General features: G+C 40.9%; 2 protein-coding genes across 2 annotated transcripts; one reads left to right on the top strand and one right to left on the bottom strand.

Moving 5' to 3' along the window:
• Positions 1-383: 383 nt before the first annotated feature.
• On the top strand, positions 384-5,191 carry LOC146650543 (uncharacterized). The gene is made up of 4 exons (XM_085383445.1): positions 384-436; positions 569-758; positions 1,992-2,195; positions 4,446-5,191. The coding sequence occupies exons 1-4, from the start codon at positions 384-386 to the stop codon at positions 5,172-5,174; spliced, it is 1,176 nt and encodes a 391-aa protein (XP_085239571.1). The 3' UTR covers positions 5,175-5,191.
• Positions 5,192-6,176: 985 nt separating this feature from the next.
• On the bottom strand, positions 6,177-14,219 carry hcn5 (hyperpolarization activated cyclic nucleotide-gated potassium channel 5). Its single transcript, XM_085384980.1, has 10 exons — positions 12,954-14,219; positions 11,839-12,025; positions 11,162-11,266; positions 10,853-10,990; positions 9,250-9,411; positions 8,966-9,059; positions 8,726-8,853; positions 8,133-8,279; positions 7,621-7,858; positions 6,177-7,152 (listed from the first exon to the last, which is right to left on the bottom strand). The coding sequence occupies exons 1-10, from the start codon at positions 13,136-13,138 to the stop codon at positions 6,980-6,982; spliced, it is 1,557 nt and encodes a 518-aa protein (XP_085241106.1). The 5' UTR covers positions 13,139-14,219; the 3' UTR covers positions 6,177-6,979.
• Between the last annotated feature and the right edge of the window lie 1,779 nt (positions 14,220-15,998).

Consider the following 15,998-nt stretch of genomic DNA (forward strand, 5'->3'; position numbering starts at 1 on the left):
ATGACATGTACTATTTATACAGGTATTATGTGAAAATATAACACCTGCAATACATGTGCACAGGTGAACATGCACCTCTCAGCATTTCACAAATGTTAATCTAGCTTTACATTAATCTGTACGCATCACTTTTTTCTTCCTCTCAAGTTCAAAAAGGTATTGTAGGTGGAAGGCGCTTATCAGATACACTGATTGTATATAAATAGCGCACTGTGAAGGTCAGCACAAACCTGCACACCGAACAAGCGAGGTGAGGTGTAAAAAGAACCAGAGGATTTTTGATCTGGTAAATGTCACAGTGATTTACACCAACTTCCATCATTTCTAAATCTCAACTGTTCATTTTCTCCTTAGATAACCTTCCAGAGGACAGCTCAGGAGCCATGGCGATGTTTGGTAAGGTTTTGGAGCCAGTGGGCTACATGCAGACTGTGAGGTGGGTGTTCCTCTTTGACATGATAATTCACATTGTAGCTATGCAAACTTATTGTTATATACACACGGTTTTTTTGTCTTTTTTTGGGGGGGGGCTAAACCAGGAGTGTCTTTACTTACTTGCTGTGCACAGGGTCTTGGTCCAGGGCATCTGTTCCTATCTTGGTGGCAGTGCTACACAAGAGGAGACTGAGCTGGCCAAGAAGAACTTGGACCACATCGACCAGGAGCTGGGAGCAACGAGCTACGGCCTGCTGAAGGACCAGGAGGTCCATCAGCTGGCGAACGACCTGGCTGTGGTGTACTACCAGCTGGGCACTGCGGTGAGAAAACTCTACGACCTCATAAACACAATTTTATGTGCAAGGTTGTGTAATATAGCTGAATAAATGATGCAAAGTCTAGAAAAGAGACTATAAAAGCAAGTATTTCATTAGCAATGGTGATAATTTTATTATATAATTATTTAATGGGTATGCAGATAAAATGAGCAACTGGAACATCATGCCTCAAGTTCTGGGACGTGAACATTTTATCTTTATTCACTGATCCCATGACAGACAAATAAATAAATACATTAACATAAAACCATACACAGACTGAATAATCCACAATTAAAATCAAAGAAAATAAAAAAAAATGCTAAAAAGAAATCCTGCCTGTGCTCTCCTTTTCTACTCAAAACACTTCTTACATACGCCTATAGTCTAATATATGTGAAGTTTCCAACCTCTGGACCCTATTCTGACTGGAAGCAGGTTTATTTATCAAAACCTGGGCCAAATTTTCAATTGCTAGCTTCACCGTCAGTTCTCTAAGGTGAAATTAATCCTGGGAAGTGTCTTTTTTATCAAATTGTCTGAAAACAGGGTGAAGGACTTGGAAGCACTGGTGGATGTAAAACAGTATTATGGCAATAAATTGGCATATATAAAGCCTGAAGAGTACAAATATTTAAAAGTAAAGCACAAAGACCCCTAAGCTTACACTGGGACTGCATTTGAATTCATCACTGTGAGTGTATTATGTAAAAATATGGGACCAGATGTATGATTAAAGCATCTGCTCATTTCTACTGACTCGTATTAACAGGCTTACGCCTTCTATTTTTCTCTTTAATTATTTCCGCGGCTAAGTGTGGCATTTGGTTATGTCATAAGTTTACAGGTATTTGAATTTGGTGCTGGTGGTGGATAGGGTGGCAAGGTGGGGTGGTAACAAAAACACAGGCAGCAAATGAATTCATGGAAACGTTTACCCACTGTCATTTTCTGGGTGGCTGGTTATTTTTGGAGTGAACGGATGAGAGATAATGAGACTCTTCATCAGCTAAAAGCTGCCAAATGTGAGTGCAAACACCTAAATTGATAGAAAAGGTGCTGAGTGTGAGAACCGGAAAAGCTTTATGTGTCCTTGTCCAGATTATTTACTAACATTCCTTCATATTAAAGGAAAATGCCATGTTTTTAATTTGACCTGTAGTAAACTGAAGTATAGAGTTTATTATTGCCCCGAACCACTGGGTTTTAGATGCACTCCATCTCCTCTGGTTTTAGGTGAGGGCCCAGTCAGACTTCACCAAGAAGGAGACTGAGGTGTTCCTGCAGTACGTGCAGGATTACCGGCTGGAGAGGCAGCTAACAGCACTCTACAATCGTCTAATGGGAGTGTCGGCGCTGACAGACCAGCCCCCACTGCTGGAGGAGGTCATACTGAGCCACAAGCCCAAACGCTGGGAGCTGAGCGAGTTCTGCGTCAAGGTTAGTGGATGTGGAAGGGTGGTGCTTGGTGTGGAGGGGTATTTGTGATTAACTCATTTGGCTGCAGGGAGTCGGGGTCATTAAAGTTTCATTTTTTTCTTATTTGACTTTCATTATGCACAGGCACGCAAGCCTGAGGTGAGGTTTGTGCAATCTTATGCACAAATGCACACACACTTTTTTTTGGCACATTTATCTTTGTGAGAACCTTCACTGGCAAAATGCATTATTTGGTCCCCCGATCAAACATAAATTAGCTTCGAACCTCACCCCCAAAATACTTCAAACAGCCCATTGAAGGACAGTCTGGAAAAAAAAAAAAGAACTGGTCACTTTTTCAACACGCCCTCAGTTTCAAGGTCTAAAGCAGTTTGGTATCCCGTAAATACAAATCTCCAATCAAGTACAAACCAAGAGAAAGGAAAAAAATATATAATTAAAAAACAATCCTGGAACTTCATTATATAAGATCCAAAAATGAAGACTCTATGTTAGATGCAGTCACATATATAACAGCACAAATATATCCAATCCCACTGAGAACGAGTTATGGAAAAAATGCAGGAGAGGAAAATGCAGTGAGAAGCACAGCTGTACCAGATTAACTATTAGTTTTCATAGCAAAAAAGATAAATGTGACAGAAAGGCACTGAGGTCCCGTGGGGAATGAAGCATGCTGCATCTGTCTTCTTGCTATGAAAATAAACTGAATATTTAATCTGCGGCGCTGTGACCTTCTCTTGTCTTTCTCGTGAGCTGAGTCGGCAAATTCCACCTTTGCCTGTGCTGGGAACAAATGTGTTCTGTCGCTTGCTTCGATAGATGAAGAGCTCAGGCTTTAAAGCTAAAATTTAAAAATCATTAGTTTCTTGTAAAGAAACTGAAAGGTTACTGGTTTTATTACCATAAAAGCATTTTCCTCCTTTATGCACAGAATCAAACAGACTTCTTTTTTTCTATTTCTTACATTTAAAAGTGACCTGATGGTCACTGTGGGTCCTTTAGTCCATCTGTCATTCCCCTTGGCAAGACACACAGAGCCAGTCTGCTACATAACGACTGTCCAATTTTACAGGAAATGAATCTCCCAGAAGTCACAGGCTTGTTTGTTATATAAAAGCAGTTAGATGATTATCTTTAAACCATAATTGGCTGTGTGGGGTCAGCACTGACCTCCTTGTTATAAACAAAATGTAAGACGGTGTTAAAGGAAGTGTGCACACTTTGCGCTGCTTGTCCGTTTAGAACAGTTGTTTTCTTCAGTCATCACCGCAGTGAAGAGAAGAGTTTCCATCCAAGAAAGTCAAATCAGTCCAGAGTCCACTTATTAAAGGGCTTAAGTGTGGATTAGCCTTAATGCTGAAGCAGCTTCTGCTTCTGAATGAGTAAATTTGTTTGCACGTTTCTCTTTTCAAGGACTGATTTGCACAAGTGCACTTATATAAAAACACGGCGAGCTAACTGATGTGAAATGATAGTTGCAAAATGTGCCTTCATGGTGTGGTTTAAATAAAAATGAGAAAACGGAGCTTATTTTGCACACAGTGTATATAGCTGCAGGGTTTACTTTGAGAGAAGGACATTTTGAACCAACTATAGTAATCAAAGTCATGGCTGCAAATCATGTGGTCAAGCCTGAAGAGCCCGACCTTGCTAATCAAAGAAACTACAGCCAAGTTTCTTTAACCTTGAAGAACTTATCATAGATAAACATATTTTAGGTGATAACGTAATCTGCTGTGATTATGCTTCTGGTGCTGAAACAAGAACCAAGGCGATGTCATTTTGTCTTAAACCAGACAAAATCTTACATCTACATAAGATAATTACCCAAACCTGAAATAATAATGCTTTGATTATTATTAATATTATTATTATAAGAACCCTCTGTGTTGTCACTAAAGGAGCCTGACTAACACTGGATATCCAGATAGTGCTTTTTTGACTCATAAAGGTCAGGTTTGTTAAAGCCTTGCGAGCAGTGATTTTATTATGAATTACAGCTGTTACTCAGAAAGGTGACTGGGTCACAGGAGAACAGTCAGTTTGTCATGTGCATTGTCATTTTTTTCAACATACAGTGTTAGGGTGAGGTGTATTTACACCATTTAAAGGCAAAAAGCATGTTTATTAAAGAGCTGTTTTGTTCCTGTGGTTCCACTTTCTCAGACTAAAATGCTGGCTAAAGGATTTATGGGTCATGGACACTTTCACATGTTCACGTTCTTTTTCTCCTCTTTCTTCTGACAGATAAATTTTGTCCTGGGCACTGGTCTGCTCTGCCTCTTCACTCAAGCTTCCCTAACAGGAAGAGACCAGGCTCTGCTTATCAAGAGCTGGTCTGACCGTATGGGCGCCCTGTACAGGAAAATGAAGAACACGGGAGGTCGCTGCTTAGGCTACTTCCTGGAGCAGGCGGAAGAGGATATACGGCAGCAGCTGCAGGAGGCCGTCCACAACCGATTGCCCCCAGACGAGGCGGCAGGGAGCATCCTGAAAACCCTGGAGAAGAATTACGATTGGCTGCGCTGGGCGGTGATGCTCCACCCCGCTGTGGGACCCAAGGAGGAGGAGGAGGAGGAAGGAGGAGAAAATGAAGGTGAAGCGACAGAACGACAGCCTGGCAATTTGCTCTCCGTGGCATCTGAAGCTCCTATCCCCCATGTGGTGGCGTGCTACCGGGACACACCCACTACACTGGATAAAAGCCGCATCCACCAGCTCATCGTGGATTTGGAATGGAAGATCCCCAACCCACCACCTGAGGTGTACGCTTCCATAGAAGAAGACCCAGGCAGGGCTAGGCGCTACCTGGCTTCCCGCATGCTGAAGAAGCTGCAGGAGGGGTTGGGATCTGGTGTGGCCGTCCATGTTGTTCCGGGCAGGATGGAGATGAAATGCAACTTCCCTCAAGCCTCCTACTACCTCTATGAGTACAAACACCGGCTGGCCTCAGGCACCGTGTGTGTGTTTGGATGAAAGAGAGATCGTCTGCTGGTCTCATGCACATGTTTCATAATTCTGCTACACTATCAGCTTTAGATTTGTTGGTGGATATCTTGTGTACTATTGCCTCTAAATAAATATTATTTTAGAGAAAAACAACATGCACGAGTATTTGCCTTGTTTTATGGCTAAAGTCCAGTTTATTAAAACTTGGGTCTTATCCACACAGATGAGCTAAAACATTACAACCAATCACAGATGAAATGATTCTCTGAGCTATATTAGACAATAAGTGATCTCACAGTCATTTTGTTGAATGTGGGAGAAAAGTTGCATGTGTAGACCTGAGAGTCTGTGACTAGGACCAGATTTTTATCACGATGGCCAGACAACTGGGTCGGAACACTTTAGTAACAACTTCCCTCAAACCTATTGTCACCTGGTGACAATAGGTTTGAGGGAACGTTTTTGGATTCACGTTGGCGCCGCCTTGCAACTCACAGGACTTTGAGGATCTGCCACAAAGTGCCAGATAACCACAGGGCGGAGCATATTAGAGAGGTGATCATAATTTTTTAGCTCATCATTTTAAAATATTTAAAGAAAATCTGAGCTGGACTGCATGAAGATTTTTATTACTATGGTCACCTGAGGAGCACAAGACCAAAATTTCTCTTTGTCTAATAGTTTAAAGCCAAATACCTGAGAAACTCAACATTTCATCAACCAAAAGTTAGTGTCTTTACTGTGCACAGTGCAGAGCTGTTAACATGGCAGTAAATGTAATTGCTGAGATCTGGGAATAAAAAGTTCAAAGAGGTTAAGAACCCAAGAAATCAGACAGTCAAAAGTGCATATTCACGATTAGCCACACTACGACTGTTTTGAGGCAAAACATCCATCATGAACAGGAGCACTCACAGGTAGATCAAAGATAAAACAGCTGGTCTAAACCAGTGGTGGGCATTTCATTTTTCCAAGGGACCACATGAGATACGGACTGTTCCAGATGGCCGCACTAATTATTTGTTATTATTGGTGTAGCCCTCCACAACAGTCCCTAACTGTGATAACTATTTGAAAAAATTGGAAATAATTTTACTGTATGCCTTTTGCATAAATAAGTTCCTCCAACAGCCAAATTAGTGTAAAACTACTGCTCTCCTTATTGCTTACATTTGACCAAATTTTTATTCTTTTGCCACAAATAATATGCACTGACTGAGTATTTTAGTATGAATGTAAAATCCTGTTTATTTCCATAACCTGTCTAAGAACTTACCCCAGTCTAGAGAAATCCTAGAATAGCCGGAGTGCCCAGTTTCTTGTTGCTGCTTACCTATACAGCTGACGTAACAGAAACGATTTGCCTAGCAACAAAAATGGCTAGTTTATATAGCGTAAGTGTTGTCTTTCAAAATGAAAAAGATAGTGGAAGGGTGAAAGGCTAGCAGGCACATGTGCATACAGCCTACAGCAAAGATGAATTAATGATAAGTATTTCCTATGACCATAAGGATGTGAATGACCAGATTTCTCTGTGTTCCATGTAAACACTAAACCAGGATAAGCTTCATTACTGGGATACGGAGAAGAAGGTGGCTGAGATCAAATCCTTCACCATGTTTACTGTTGTTTATTACTGATAACTGTTGGATCAGCAGACATAATAATTCCTAGATTGAAAGACTTTAAAACTTTCCATAATGTCCTTGAATAACAGTCCAACTGGCGTCCATGTGGGTGAGTCTCATGGTCCATGACGCAACTACCTAAAATGCCCAAGAAACGCGTCGTCCTTTTAGGTAATACTGTAATTCCAAGTGCTGTTTTTGTTCTTACACGAGTCCACCATCAGAGTTGAGCAGAGCCATTTTTTCCAAGTCCTTCCTGACATCTGGGAAGCCCTCCAGCGCATCCTGAAAGTCGTCCCAGGACAGAGAGAAACACTGGCAGTCGGTCAGTGCTTTCACTGTGGCCAGATGTTTGCCCTTGTTCAGCACACATGTCTCTGTACACACAGAAGGGTCCGTAAGACTGTGGTTAATGAGCAAATAAAATCTCATGACGGGGATGAGATCTGACAATTAATCCTAAATTAAAGCTGAGTTGTCCGAGGGAGGCCTGCTAAGCTTTAAACGTCGCAGAGATCTGCTGCCAAAAAGATTTGGAAGTGTGCGCATGTAATGATGGAGAATTAAAGAAGTCAGCCAAATTGGCAAAAAAGGAGAAGATTTAATCACTTTGGTTCAACACTGTTCTTCTAAAACACAAATGGCAACAAAAAAAAAACAAATAATAAATATTCTGCAGAGGAAATAATTTGGAAACTTTTCAAATTAAACACATGACACATGCCTAAAATTGAACCCCTAACCATCACCAGTTATTTTTTTTATTGTTTTGCAAGGCCTGTCTTAGAGCTCATGAATTATTATTAGACACCGGCAGCAACTATATTTGAGTAAATCCAACTCACCTCCAAAGAAGTCTCCATCACACAGTTCCCTTTCATAGGAATCGGTCTCCACAAGGACTTGGCCATGATCGATGAAGAACATGCGGTCGCCCGGGACATTCTGTCGGACGATGATGTCTCCTTCCTGGAAAACCTCGTACTGCAGTTTGAGGAGGACGGTGTTGATAAAGCTTTGATCTCTGTTCTGAAACATCGGCACGTTTCTCAGCAGCCGGCTGCACATCACTGTCACAATTTGCTGAAAAATACACACAAATGAACAAACACAAAGCTTGGTATGACAAATGAAGATAGACGTGAGCTAAGAAACAACAAATCACACTCAGTTCAGGCAAGATTAAAGATGAAAAACAGATATTTATGTACACTGAGTGAATGTGACCAAGATACACAAAAGCATAACTGTGAATCTGTATGTATGAGGATGACATCTCATATAGATATCAATATGAGATCAACCAAAACAAATCAATCTCAGCCAGTTTGGAGATTAGCAATAACCCCATCTATACCTCTTTGAGTGCTGAGGACACGGTGTCCATGACGTCCTTCTCATCAAACCACTTCCCTCCATAGCGAGCCTGGTAGTAGTTGTTGATGCGAAGCTGCAACTCTGGAGGGAGCTTCATGAAGGCCATGTAGTGCTCCAAACGGCTCATCTGTTGAAGATGGATAGAATATATTACATTAGATTACCATGTATAGATTATATCATAAGTTTTAAATATATTACTTGAACAATTGAATTCAGAATAACGATAAGTGATTACTTGTCAATAAAAGTTCAATCTAACTACAAAAAGTCTAAATTAATCAGGAAAAAATTCATTTAGAAATTACATATGTTGAAAGGAACTCAATATATTTTCACTACTGCTAATTTCTATTATTTCCGATAGAATTCAGGTAGAATTGACAGAAAGTAGAGGAATGACAAAGGTTTGGTGAGCCAGGAACTAAATCATGGCTTTAGTTGCTTAGGGCATCTTAGCCAAGCAGAACGTATATACTGTGCAGTGCTTCCCCCCCGTTTTTAGTCGGTTTAACCTGTTTATTTCTACACTGTACTTGCTGTTTAAGGAGTATAAGTGTCACCCATGAAGACCTTGCTCTTGTACTCCTTGGCCGCTGGGTCAAGGTTGGCGATCATGGCTGTCGCATTGGCCACGAGGACGGTGTACATCAGACATCCGGACACCATGCTGACCATGACGATCCACATTTCAACATAATCTAGAGAACAAAACAAAGACATGCCAGTGCAGTTGAGTGTTCACATCTGAGGGAGAATATAGATCATATTTGCTTTTTAAAGTGGCAGAGAAAGAAAACTTAAACTCCTAACTTGTTGGAGCGTCCATAGAGCCATAAGAGAGAGCAATCATCTGGGAGAGAGCTCGGAAAACACCCCATGAGTACTTAACGATGACCGTGGCATTCTGAAAGGAAAGGTTCAATCATTATTGTCTATTATTTATCATCGTAAGACAGGCTTCTAGGTTAACATTGTTAATTTTTTTTCTCTTTTTCTCATTATTGCATTTTTACAGTCCTTAATTGTCTACATTGAAGACAAAGCGAGAGCTACAAAACATCTCAGTAAGCACTGATGTGTAAAATGAGCTTCACCATCAGGTTTTCTTTGCGGACCCAGCAGTCGTTGGGAAACTCCTCCAGCATAGGCACAAAATACTGGATGCATCCGTTCCAGTGGCACAGCAGGAAAATCATTGTGAAGAGAGACATGATGCGGATGAACAGGCGAACCACCTCCAGGTTTGCATTTGACACCTGTCAGGAAAAGGGTACACGACACTTGGTCAGCGGGTAATACACAGCATTACACTGTACTGATAGAGTGTTTGACCGAGTGGACATCTTTGCAGCAGCAAACAGGGTGTACACTTGTTTTAGGGTCAGCCAGCTCTTTCTACTGTATTAAGGATTCATATTCACTCATATGAATGTTGTTGTTTTGGGGTGTGGAACAGCCATGATTTAGTTATTTATTGGGCAAGCTTGAAGGATCAATTTGACCTTTTTATCGTTCTGGTTTATTAGAACCCAGGTCTTACTTTAATAGTTTTGTTCATTGTTGAAATATACAACATTGCACGATCACTTCAATACAGCGAGGTCAGATGGTACGAGAAACATGAGGAGCTAGGCTGTAAGTGAGCCGGCAGTTTAGTCAGATTATCTTAACCACCTCATTTGTTAGCCCTGTGATGGGTCTGATGACCTAACTAAGGTGTACCTTGCCTCTCACCCTATCACAGCTGGCCCCAACCCTACACAAGTGGAGAGTAAAATATATGTAATGGACTTTATTTGCAAGTAAAATAATGGTAATTGCAAAGGAAGGCTGAGAGAACACGACTGCTGTAAGAAGACAAGCTCAAAGTTGGAGTGGGACGTTGATGTGTGAACTATGAGGAACACGTGGGCTAATGGTTTAATCATTTTCTTGTGCCAATGTACATGTTTGATCATTCAGCTGCTTGTATTTCTAGCTTAATGTGACTTCAGAAAAAAAGATAATGTTTTTTAATAAACTCAAAATATGCTCTAAGGACAGATTTCTTGATCCAAACCTAATTTACCAGTCAGTTAAAAGCACACTACCCACAGATGCCACAAACTGCCACAACGGACAAGAAGCTTAGTGCAACAAGAACACCTCCAAAACGCGAGCGACGTGTTGATAAAACACTACATTAACCCTCAGCCTGCCACTCTACCATGATCTGATTCCTGAACAGAGCCCAGACTTTTGGCTGCACGATCTGTTAGAGATGAGACAGGCAGCTTTCATCAAAAGAGAAAGACAGCTAAAGCACAGCATAAAGTTTCCAGGATTTATGGGAACCCCCAACAAAACACACACTACAAACCATTTATTATTGCAACTAGATAGATAATGCGATAAAAACACCTTGCCAGAGAGATAACAGTGTTGTTCTATATGAAACTGTCATTATATTGACCATTTGTTACATAAACCCATGTTGATTGAGCCCAGTGTTTCTGTATTTACTGTTTACTAAACACCGACAGGCAAATTCACTTAGAAAATAAGCATATTGCCCATCAGTGCACGAGCATGACATGCACTGCTAAGTGTCAGATTTGTCACTAGAGCCCGGTGTCGTAAAGTATCGGCAGCAGGGAGGAGAAAGGCTGATTGAATTTCAGAGGTGAGCTTTGACGACTCTCTGGCATTTAAACTTACTTTCTCCACTTCGTTGAAGAACCGGACCAGCCTGGAGACTCGAGCCAGCCTGATTAAACTGAGGATCCGCACAAACATCAGTATCCTCATCATCTTGTTGGTCTTGGAGGGGTTGTCATCGTTGTGGTAATGTAGTCCCTGACATTGTACATTAAAAATGCTGCAATTAGAATCTTAATCCACCTCATTTGCTCATTTATAACTTTGCTTAAGTGTCAGCAACGCTTTCTTGCTTTTCTAAGTGCTAACATATACAGTACAGAAGAAGTACAGTGTTGGCTTTTCCTGCCTCTTCCTCTTTATTATTACCGCAAACAGCAGTATGTAGCCAATTGGGAAAGCTGCTATAACGTCTGGAATGAACCATGTCCTCAGGTAGCTGACTCGGATCCGCTTGATATCCAGAATTGCTTCCTGTAAAACAGAACAGAGCAGCAGAGTGAGCAGATAGATGAAGGCGCCGTTCACCATGTGCTACAATCGCATGTATAATTTAACACTCGAACTAAAACAATATTTGGCGAGTTCATCCAAAAGTAAGTGAGTGTGATGTCAGACGAGCTTGGCAGGGTTCTGAAAATGTTACAGAGGCACATGCATCAATATTTCAAGCAGACCAAGAGTAAATCTGGCAAAACCAGATGTGCGGTCGAGAATAAACACAGGAAAAACATCACAGATGGGCCATTAGGAAGACAGAAGTCACGAAACACGAGCCAGCGAAAACAAACAGGACATATTGCGCATAATACTTAATTTGAAATGTTATACTTCTCATTCATCCACAACATCATAATCCCCGTTACAAAATCAAACAGCAGTAGCCGTTTTCGCCCGTGTCCAGGAGCTAAGGGGGATGCCGTTAATCTAGCCTTTCGTGTATCGAGTAGATTACAGATGGTGCAGAGATGGAATGTATGTGCTCGTCTGCACCCGGATTATAGACTTCCAGATTGTGTCTGAAAATAGAATATAGCCACTCTCACCTCTGCGTCCTCGGTTATGATCCCCGTCCGGAAATTCAGTGCCACATCTATTAGGAACAAAGTGTCTGAAAACACGTTAAAGCCTTCCCATGCCAGCCCGCTGTTTCCGTCCAGAAAGGCTATCTCCATGGGAATCCCAATCAGGTTCAGAAATGTGATGACCATCATGATCAAGATGTAGTAACTCCTAGGGGAGGAATGACCACAAAAACATATGTGTGACTTTCCAGTAACTCTTATTTTCCATGTCACAGTGTAGTGGAAAGTCTCACATCATTTGCTAAAAGAACTCATTAGACAGCCGGTAAGGCAAGCCGATTCATGCACACTAAATACTCTGATAATGTAAGTGTACATCTCCTCAGCCAGGGTACGATTGCCAGGCTCAAATAACTCTGCTCTCTGATCTCAATTGTTTCATTCCCTCTCTAATTTCCCTCCATCTGATCATCTTACAGACTAATATTAGCAATCCTGCATATATAATACAAAACCAGCTCTCTGTGAAAACGCGTTCCTTAAAGAAGTCATTTGATAGGTCCGTATTTTTCTTCTAACTCGGTTATTTCTTATAAACCTTGGATCGTTCTTTTAGGTTTCTTGCGTCACTTTAAAATCTACTTGTTTCCTTTTATCCTAAAAATAATGCATCTTATTGTCGGCTTTATTTCTAAGGCTTTCTCTATTGTGATATCAGAAGAAAATCATTCTCATTGCCAATTAATGACTGGATGAATAAATACTGTTTAGCATTTAACACTTTAAAAGTTTAACCTAGAGGACTCAAGAGGAATTCCTCTTCTGTCTCATCCAACAACGGTGTGATTTATGTAATATGGTAAACTTATGGTACTCAGTAAATCTATACGCAGTATCTATATTTGTTTTCATTAATGCACTTATTCTAATGATATTCAAAGGAACAAGTTAATGCATTGCACCTTTGTATTTCCGGTAAATACTCCAAAAACTGAACTATAACATGTATAATTATTCATTAAATGTAAGGGAGAAATTAAGTAATCGGTTAACTATAAAAACTTGCAGAGACAGACCAAAGAAACAGTGGAAGTGATATGCATGACTGACCTCAATCTATCAGATATATTAAATACCTCATGAGGCTGAAAGGGTGAATGACAAAGACTCCACTCTCCAGCTGTCGGATACACTCCTTCTCCACGGCCACCTCGCTGCCGTACACGTACAGGGACTGTCTGTTCAGTTGCGGGAGAAGCAGGGCTCTCCATCCACAGTTGGCTTTGGTGCATGCTACGTTGGGACCTTTCAATTTCTCCATGGCCAACTTTAGTTCCCTGTGATCAGCCGAATGCCATCCTCCCCTCTGCTACTGCTGCTTCTGCCTCTTCTGAGGATGAGTAGAGCCTGACTCTACCAGCTCTGACCTCTCCTATTGGTCACAAGGTAATATTCTAACAAGCCTCCCAACCTCAGGGCTTATTGAAGCTGCGCGGAGCGAGGCGAGTGGATACCCGCCTTTCTGCTCGATCCCTCCCTCCCTCCGCACCCTCTCCGTCTGCCTCTCTCTATTTCTGCCCCACTCCCCCCCTACACTTCTTTTCTTTTTCACCCAGCTCATCAACTATTCAGTATCTGTGTCTCATCCCCACATAAATCAAGCCGTGTCAAGAGGGCAAGGTCCAGCTCACATTAATACCAAAGACAATGATGGGTGTGTGCCTGTACAGGGGATGGGAAGGGATCGCAATTATTGTCATGTGAAATATACATCTGGCAGCATGTACAGGGACAAGTTCAACCTGGGCCACCTCTAACTGGGGATGTAATTAAACCCTGTACTGTGTTACCTGATACTGTACATATGCATGCAGCTTTGAGCCAGCTCCCATGTTGTTTGTTTGCACATATCACATCAGTAACAGTAAACAAAACAAAGGCTGAAATATTTATTTCCCTGGATGACAAAATGGAAAATTTGGAGATGATTTACCTGGATCTTTTTTGAACTCTGTTGGGTGGGTGGGATTCATTGCAAACTTGTTAGTTTAGCAAACGAAAAATAAAACTGATATTAGAGGTTGTGCCAGCACAGTGGGATTAACTTAGAGACCGTGTCAGTGGGTAAGGTGAATTACTGGCAGCTTAGGCCATGGGATGTGTCTAATAATGTGAGCTACATTTTATGAGATGAAATCTTTTTTAATAACTTTGTACAACTGTCCCTGTGGAGAAGGGTACAGGAAACAATAAAAATGGTCGTGTATAAGAAAATTCTCTCTGTTAGAGTCCAGACTTTGCAGATTTGCAAGGGAAATGCTGTTGACGTGATTGATGTGTGTGTGTGTGTGTGTGTGTGTGTGTGTGTGTGTGTGTGTGTGTGTGTGTGTGTGTGTGTGTGTGTGTGTGTGTGTGTGTGTGTGTTAGACCTGTGCCAACCTGTCCAGGTCCTCAGTGTGTGTCCTAAAATAGGCTTCAGTCCTTTGTGACCTCAAATGTAAAAAAAGACTTTTACGAGATTACTGGATGTCATACTGATGTAGTTTTCACTTTCACTGACATGTAAGTGTTAAGCGCTGAATTCAGGCTACATGTCTTCAAATAATAATGCAATGTCTGGCAGAGATCTGGTTGAGTGACGGTGATGTGTAGGTTTGCTTCAGAGGAAATGATTACTGAAACCAAAAACGAATAAATTAATGAAGGCGAGGAAGGAATTTAGTTTTTACGACATTCCAAAAACAACATAAATTGCTTTTCCAGTGATTTTCTATGACTAAGAATGTATTATATTTTTTTCTTGGTGTATTTGGCTATGGTTAATCTAGTAAAGTTAAGTAAAACAATATTAATATAGGATACAAACAATGGATTTAACACATTACACACTCTGTAAGCCATTTACCTCAACTTCCAGTTCTGGCATTAAAACATACACAACACATTCAGGACATCTGTAGTTCAGGAGGTACTTTTGGTTGTTTGCTAATCAGAAACTCGGTTCATTCTTTTTCAAGATACTGAACCTCAGATTGTCCCCGATGCATGCTTTGGATGACTGCATGGTTGTTAGAAAGCCATGACAAAAGCAGCTCAGTGAGTAACCCAACCTGCAGTTTAGTTGCAACTGCCCTTCTTTGTTTTCAGTGTATGTCACAAGTTCTCTGTTTCAAATACTAATCAAACAATAGTAAAATAGGAGGCCTACATTTGTCAGAAGCTGCTGAAAGTTTTCTGCCAACTGGACAACAAGGCATCGGGCGATCAGGACTCAAACTGTGGCTCTCCACCTGTCTTCCATTTGTGAACACCAAAACAGTATTTGGATCAAATTGAGCATAAATTGCAGACAACATATGCATTTATATATGTGTCATATACACAGTAATACAGTGGAAAGCATAGCAAAGACTGCAGAAAATGGAAGTGCATGTATCACAGCACAGAACAATATGCTTACTTGCTTATTTATCTAGCACACAGCTGGCCCTCAAACTAGAGTAAGTGACTCTGTGCCGCTGCTTACGCATTGCTTTGTTGTGGTGACGCACAATAGACCCAGTAGACATGTTGAAGCACACACATACCTTTCGGTACTGCAGGTCCGAAAATGAACATTTTTCATATTCCAAAACTCCCGAGGCAACATTGTGTATATTGCGCCCACCAGCAGCAACTGCGTCTTACACAACAGAATATCTTACAGAGTTGTGTAGAAAAATAAAATCTGTGCAGTGCTGATGTTAATTTTCTGAGTGTACACGTTCTTGATCATTACTAAAGCGTAGGTTTTATAGGAAGCGTGATGCTGCAACAAATTATTTCTAACTTTTACGATAAAAATATTTTTTAAAAATCTGGTTGCAGCTACTCAAATGTGAACATTTGAAAGTTAAATGTTTGAGTTTGGACTCAATAATCTGCAATCATCCAGCACTGACATATCATTAATAGCACGGTGCAATAGAACTTCATGCTTGGTGATGTCGACCATGTGGATGAACCTGATATCCTGAATCATAAATGTCAGCTGCCCTTTGTACATTTTTTCTAATGTACTAATTCTGTCTGTCTACAAAACAGAAAACAGAAGAACATAATATAATGGGAATTTGAGAACATTTTAGCATTAGCACCTGTAGAAATTAAATGTTATATACCTATGTGGTATGTGACTTTTG

Source organism: Rhamphochromis longiceps, linkage group LG16, assembly GCF_057381845.1.
Source record: "Rhamphochromis longiceps isolate RC_006_pf linkage group LG16, R_longiceps_female_GT1.1, whole genome shotgun sequence".
NCBI classification, from domain to species: domain Eukaryota; kingdom Metazoa; phylum Chordata; class Actinopteri; order Cichliformes; family Cichlidae; genus Rhamphochromis; species Rhamphochromis longiceps.

What these genes read in the sequence shown, in the direction of transcription:
- LOC146650543 (XM_085383445.1), top strand. Translation starts at nt 384, where the DNA reads ATGGCGATGTTTGGTAAGGTTTTGGAGCCAGTGGGCTACATGCAGACT. An exon ending in GGCTACATGCAGACTGTGAG is followed by an intron (nt 437 to 568) that starts GTGGGTGTTCCT and finishes TGCTGTGCACAG; the next exon opens with GGTCTTGGTCCAGGGCATCT. An exon ending in ACTACCAGCTGGGCACTGCG is followed by an intron (nt 759 to 1,991) that starts GTGAGAAAACTC and finishes CTCTGGTTTTAG; the next exon opens with GTGAGGGCCCAGTCAGACTT.
- hcn5 (XM_085384980.1), bottom strand. Translation starts at nt 13,138, where the DNA reads ATGGAGAAATTGAAAGGTCCCAACGTAGCATGCACCAAAGCCAACTGT. An exon ending in TCATAACCGAGGACGCAGAG is followed by an intron (nt 11,267 to 11,838) that starts GTGAGAGTGGCT and finishes TCTGTTTTACAG; the next exon opens with GAAGCAATTCTGGATATCAA. An exon ending in TCCGCAAAGAAAACCTGATG is followed by an intron (nt 9,060 to 9,249) that starts GTGAAGCTCATT and finishes CTTTCCTTTCAG; the next exon opens with AATGCCACGGTCATCGTTAA.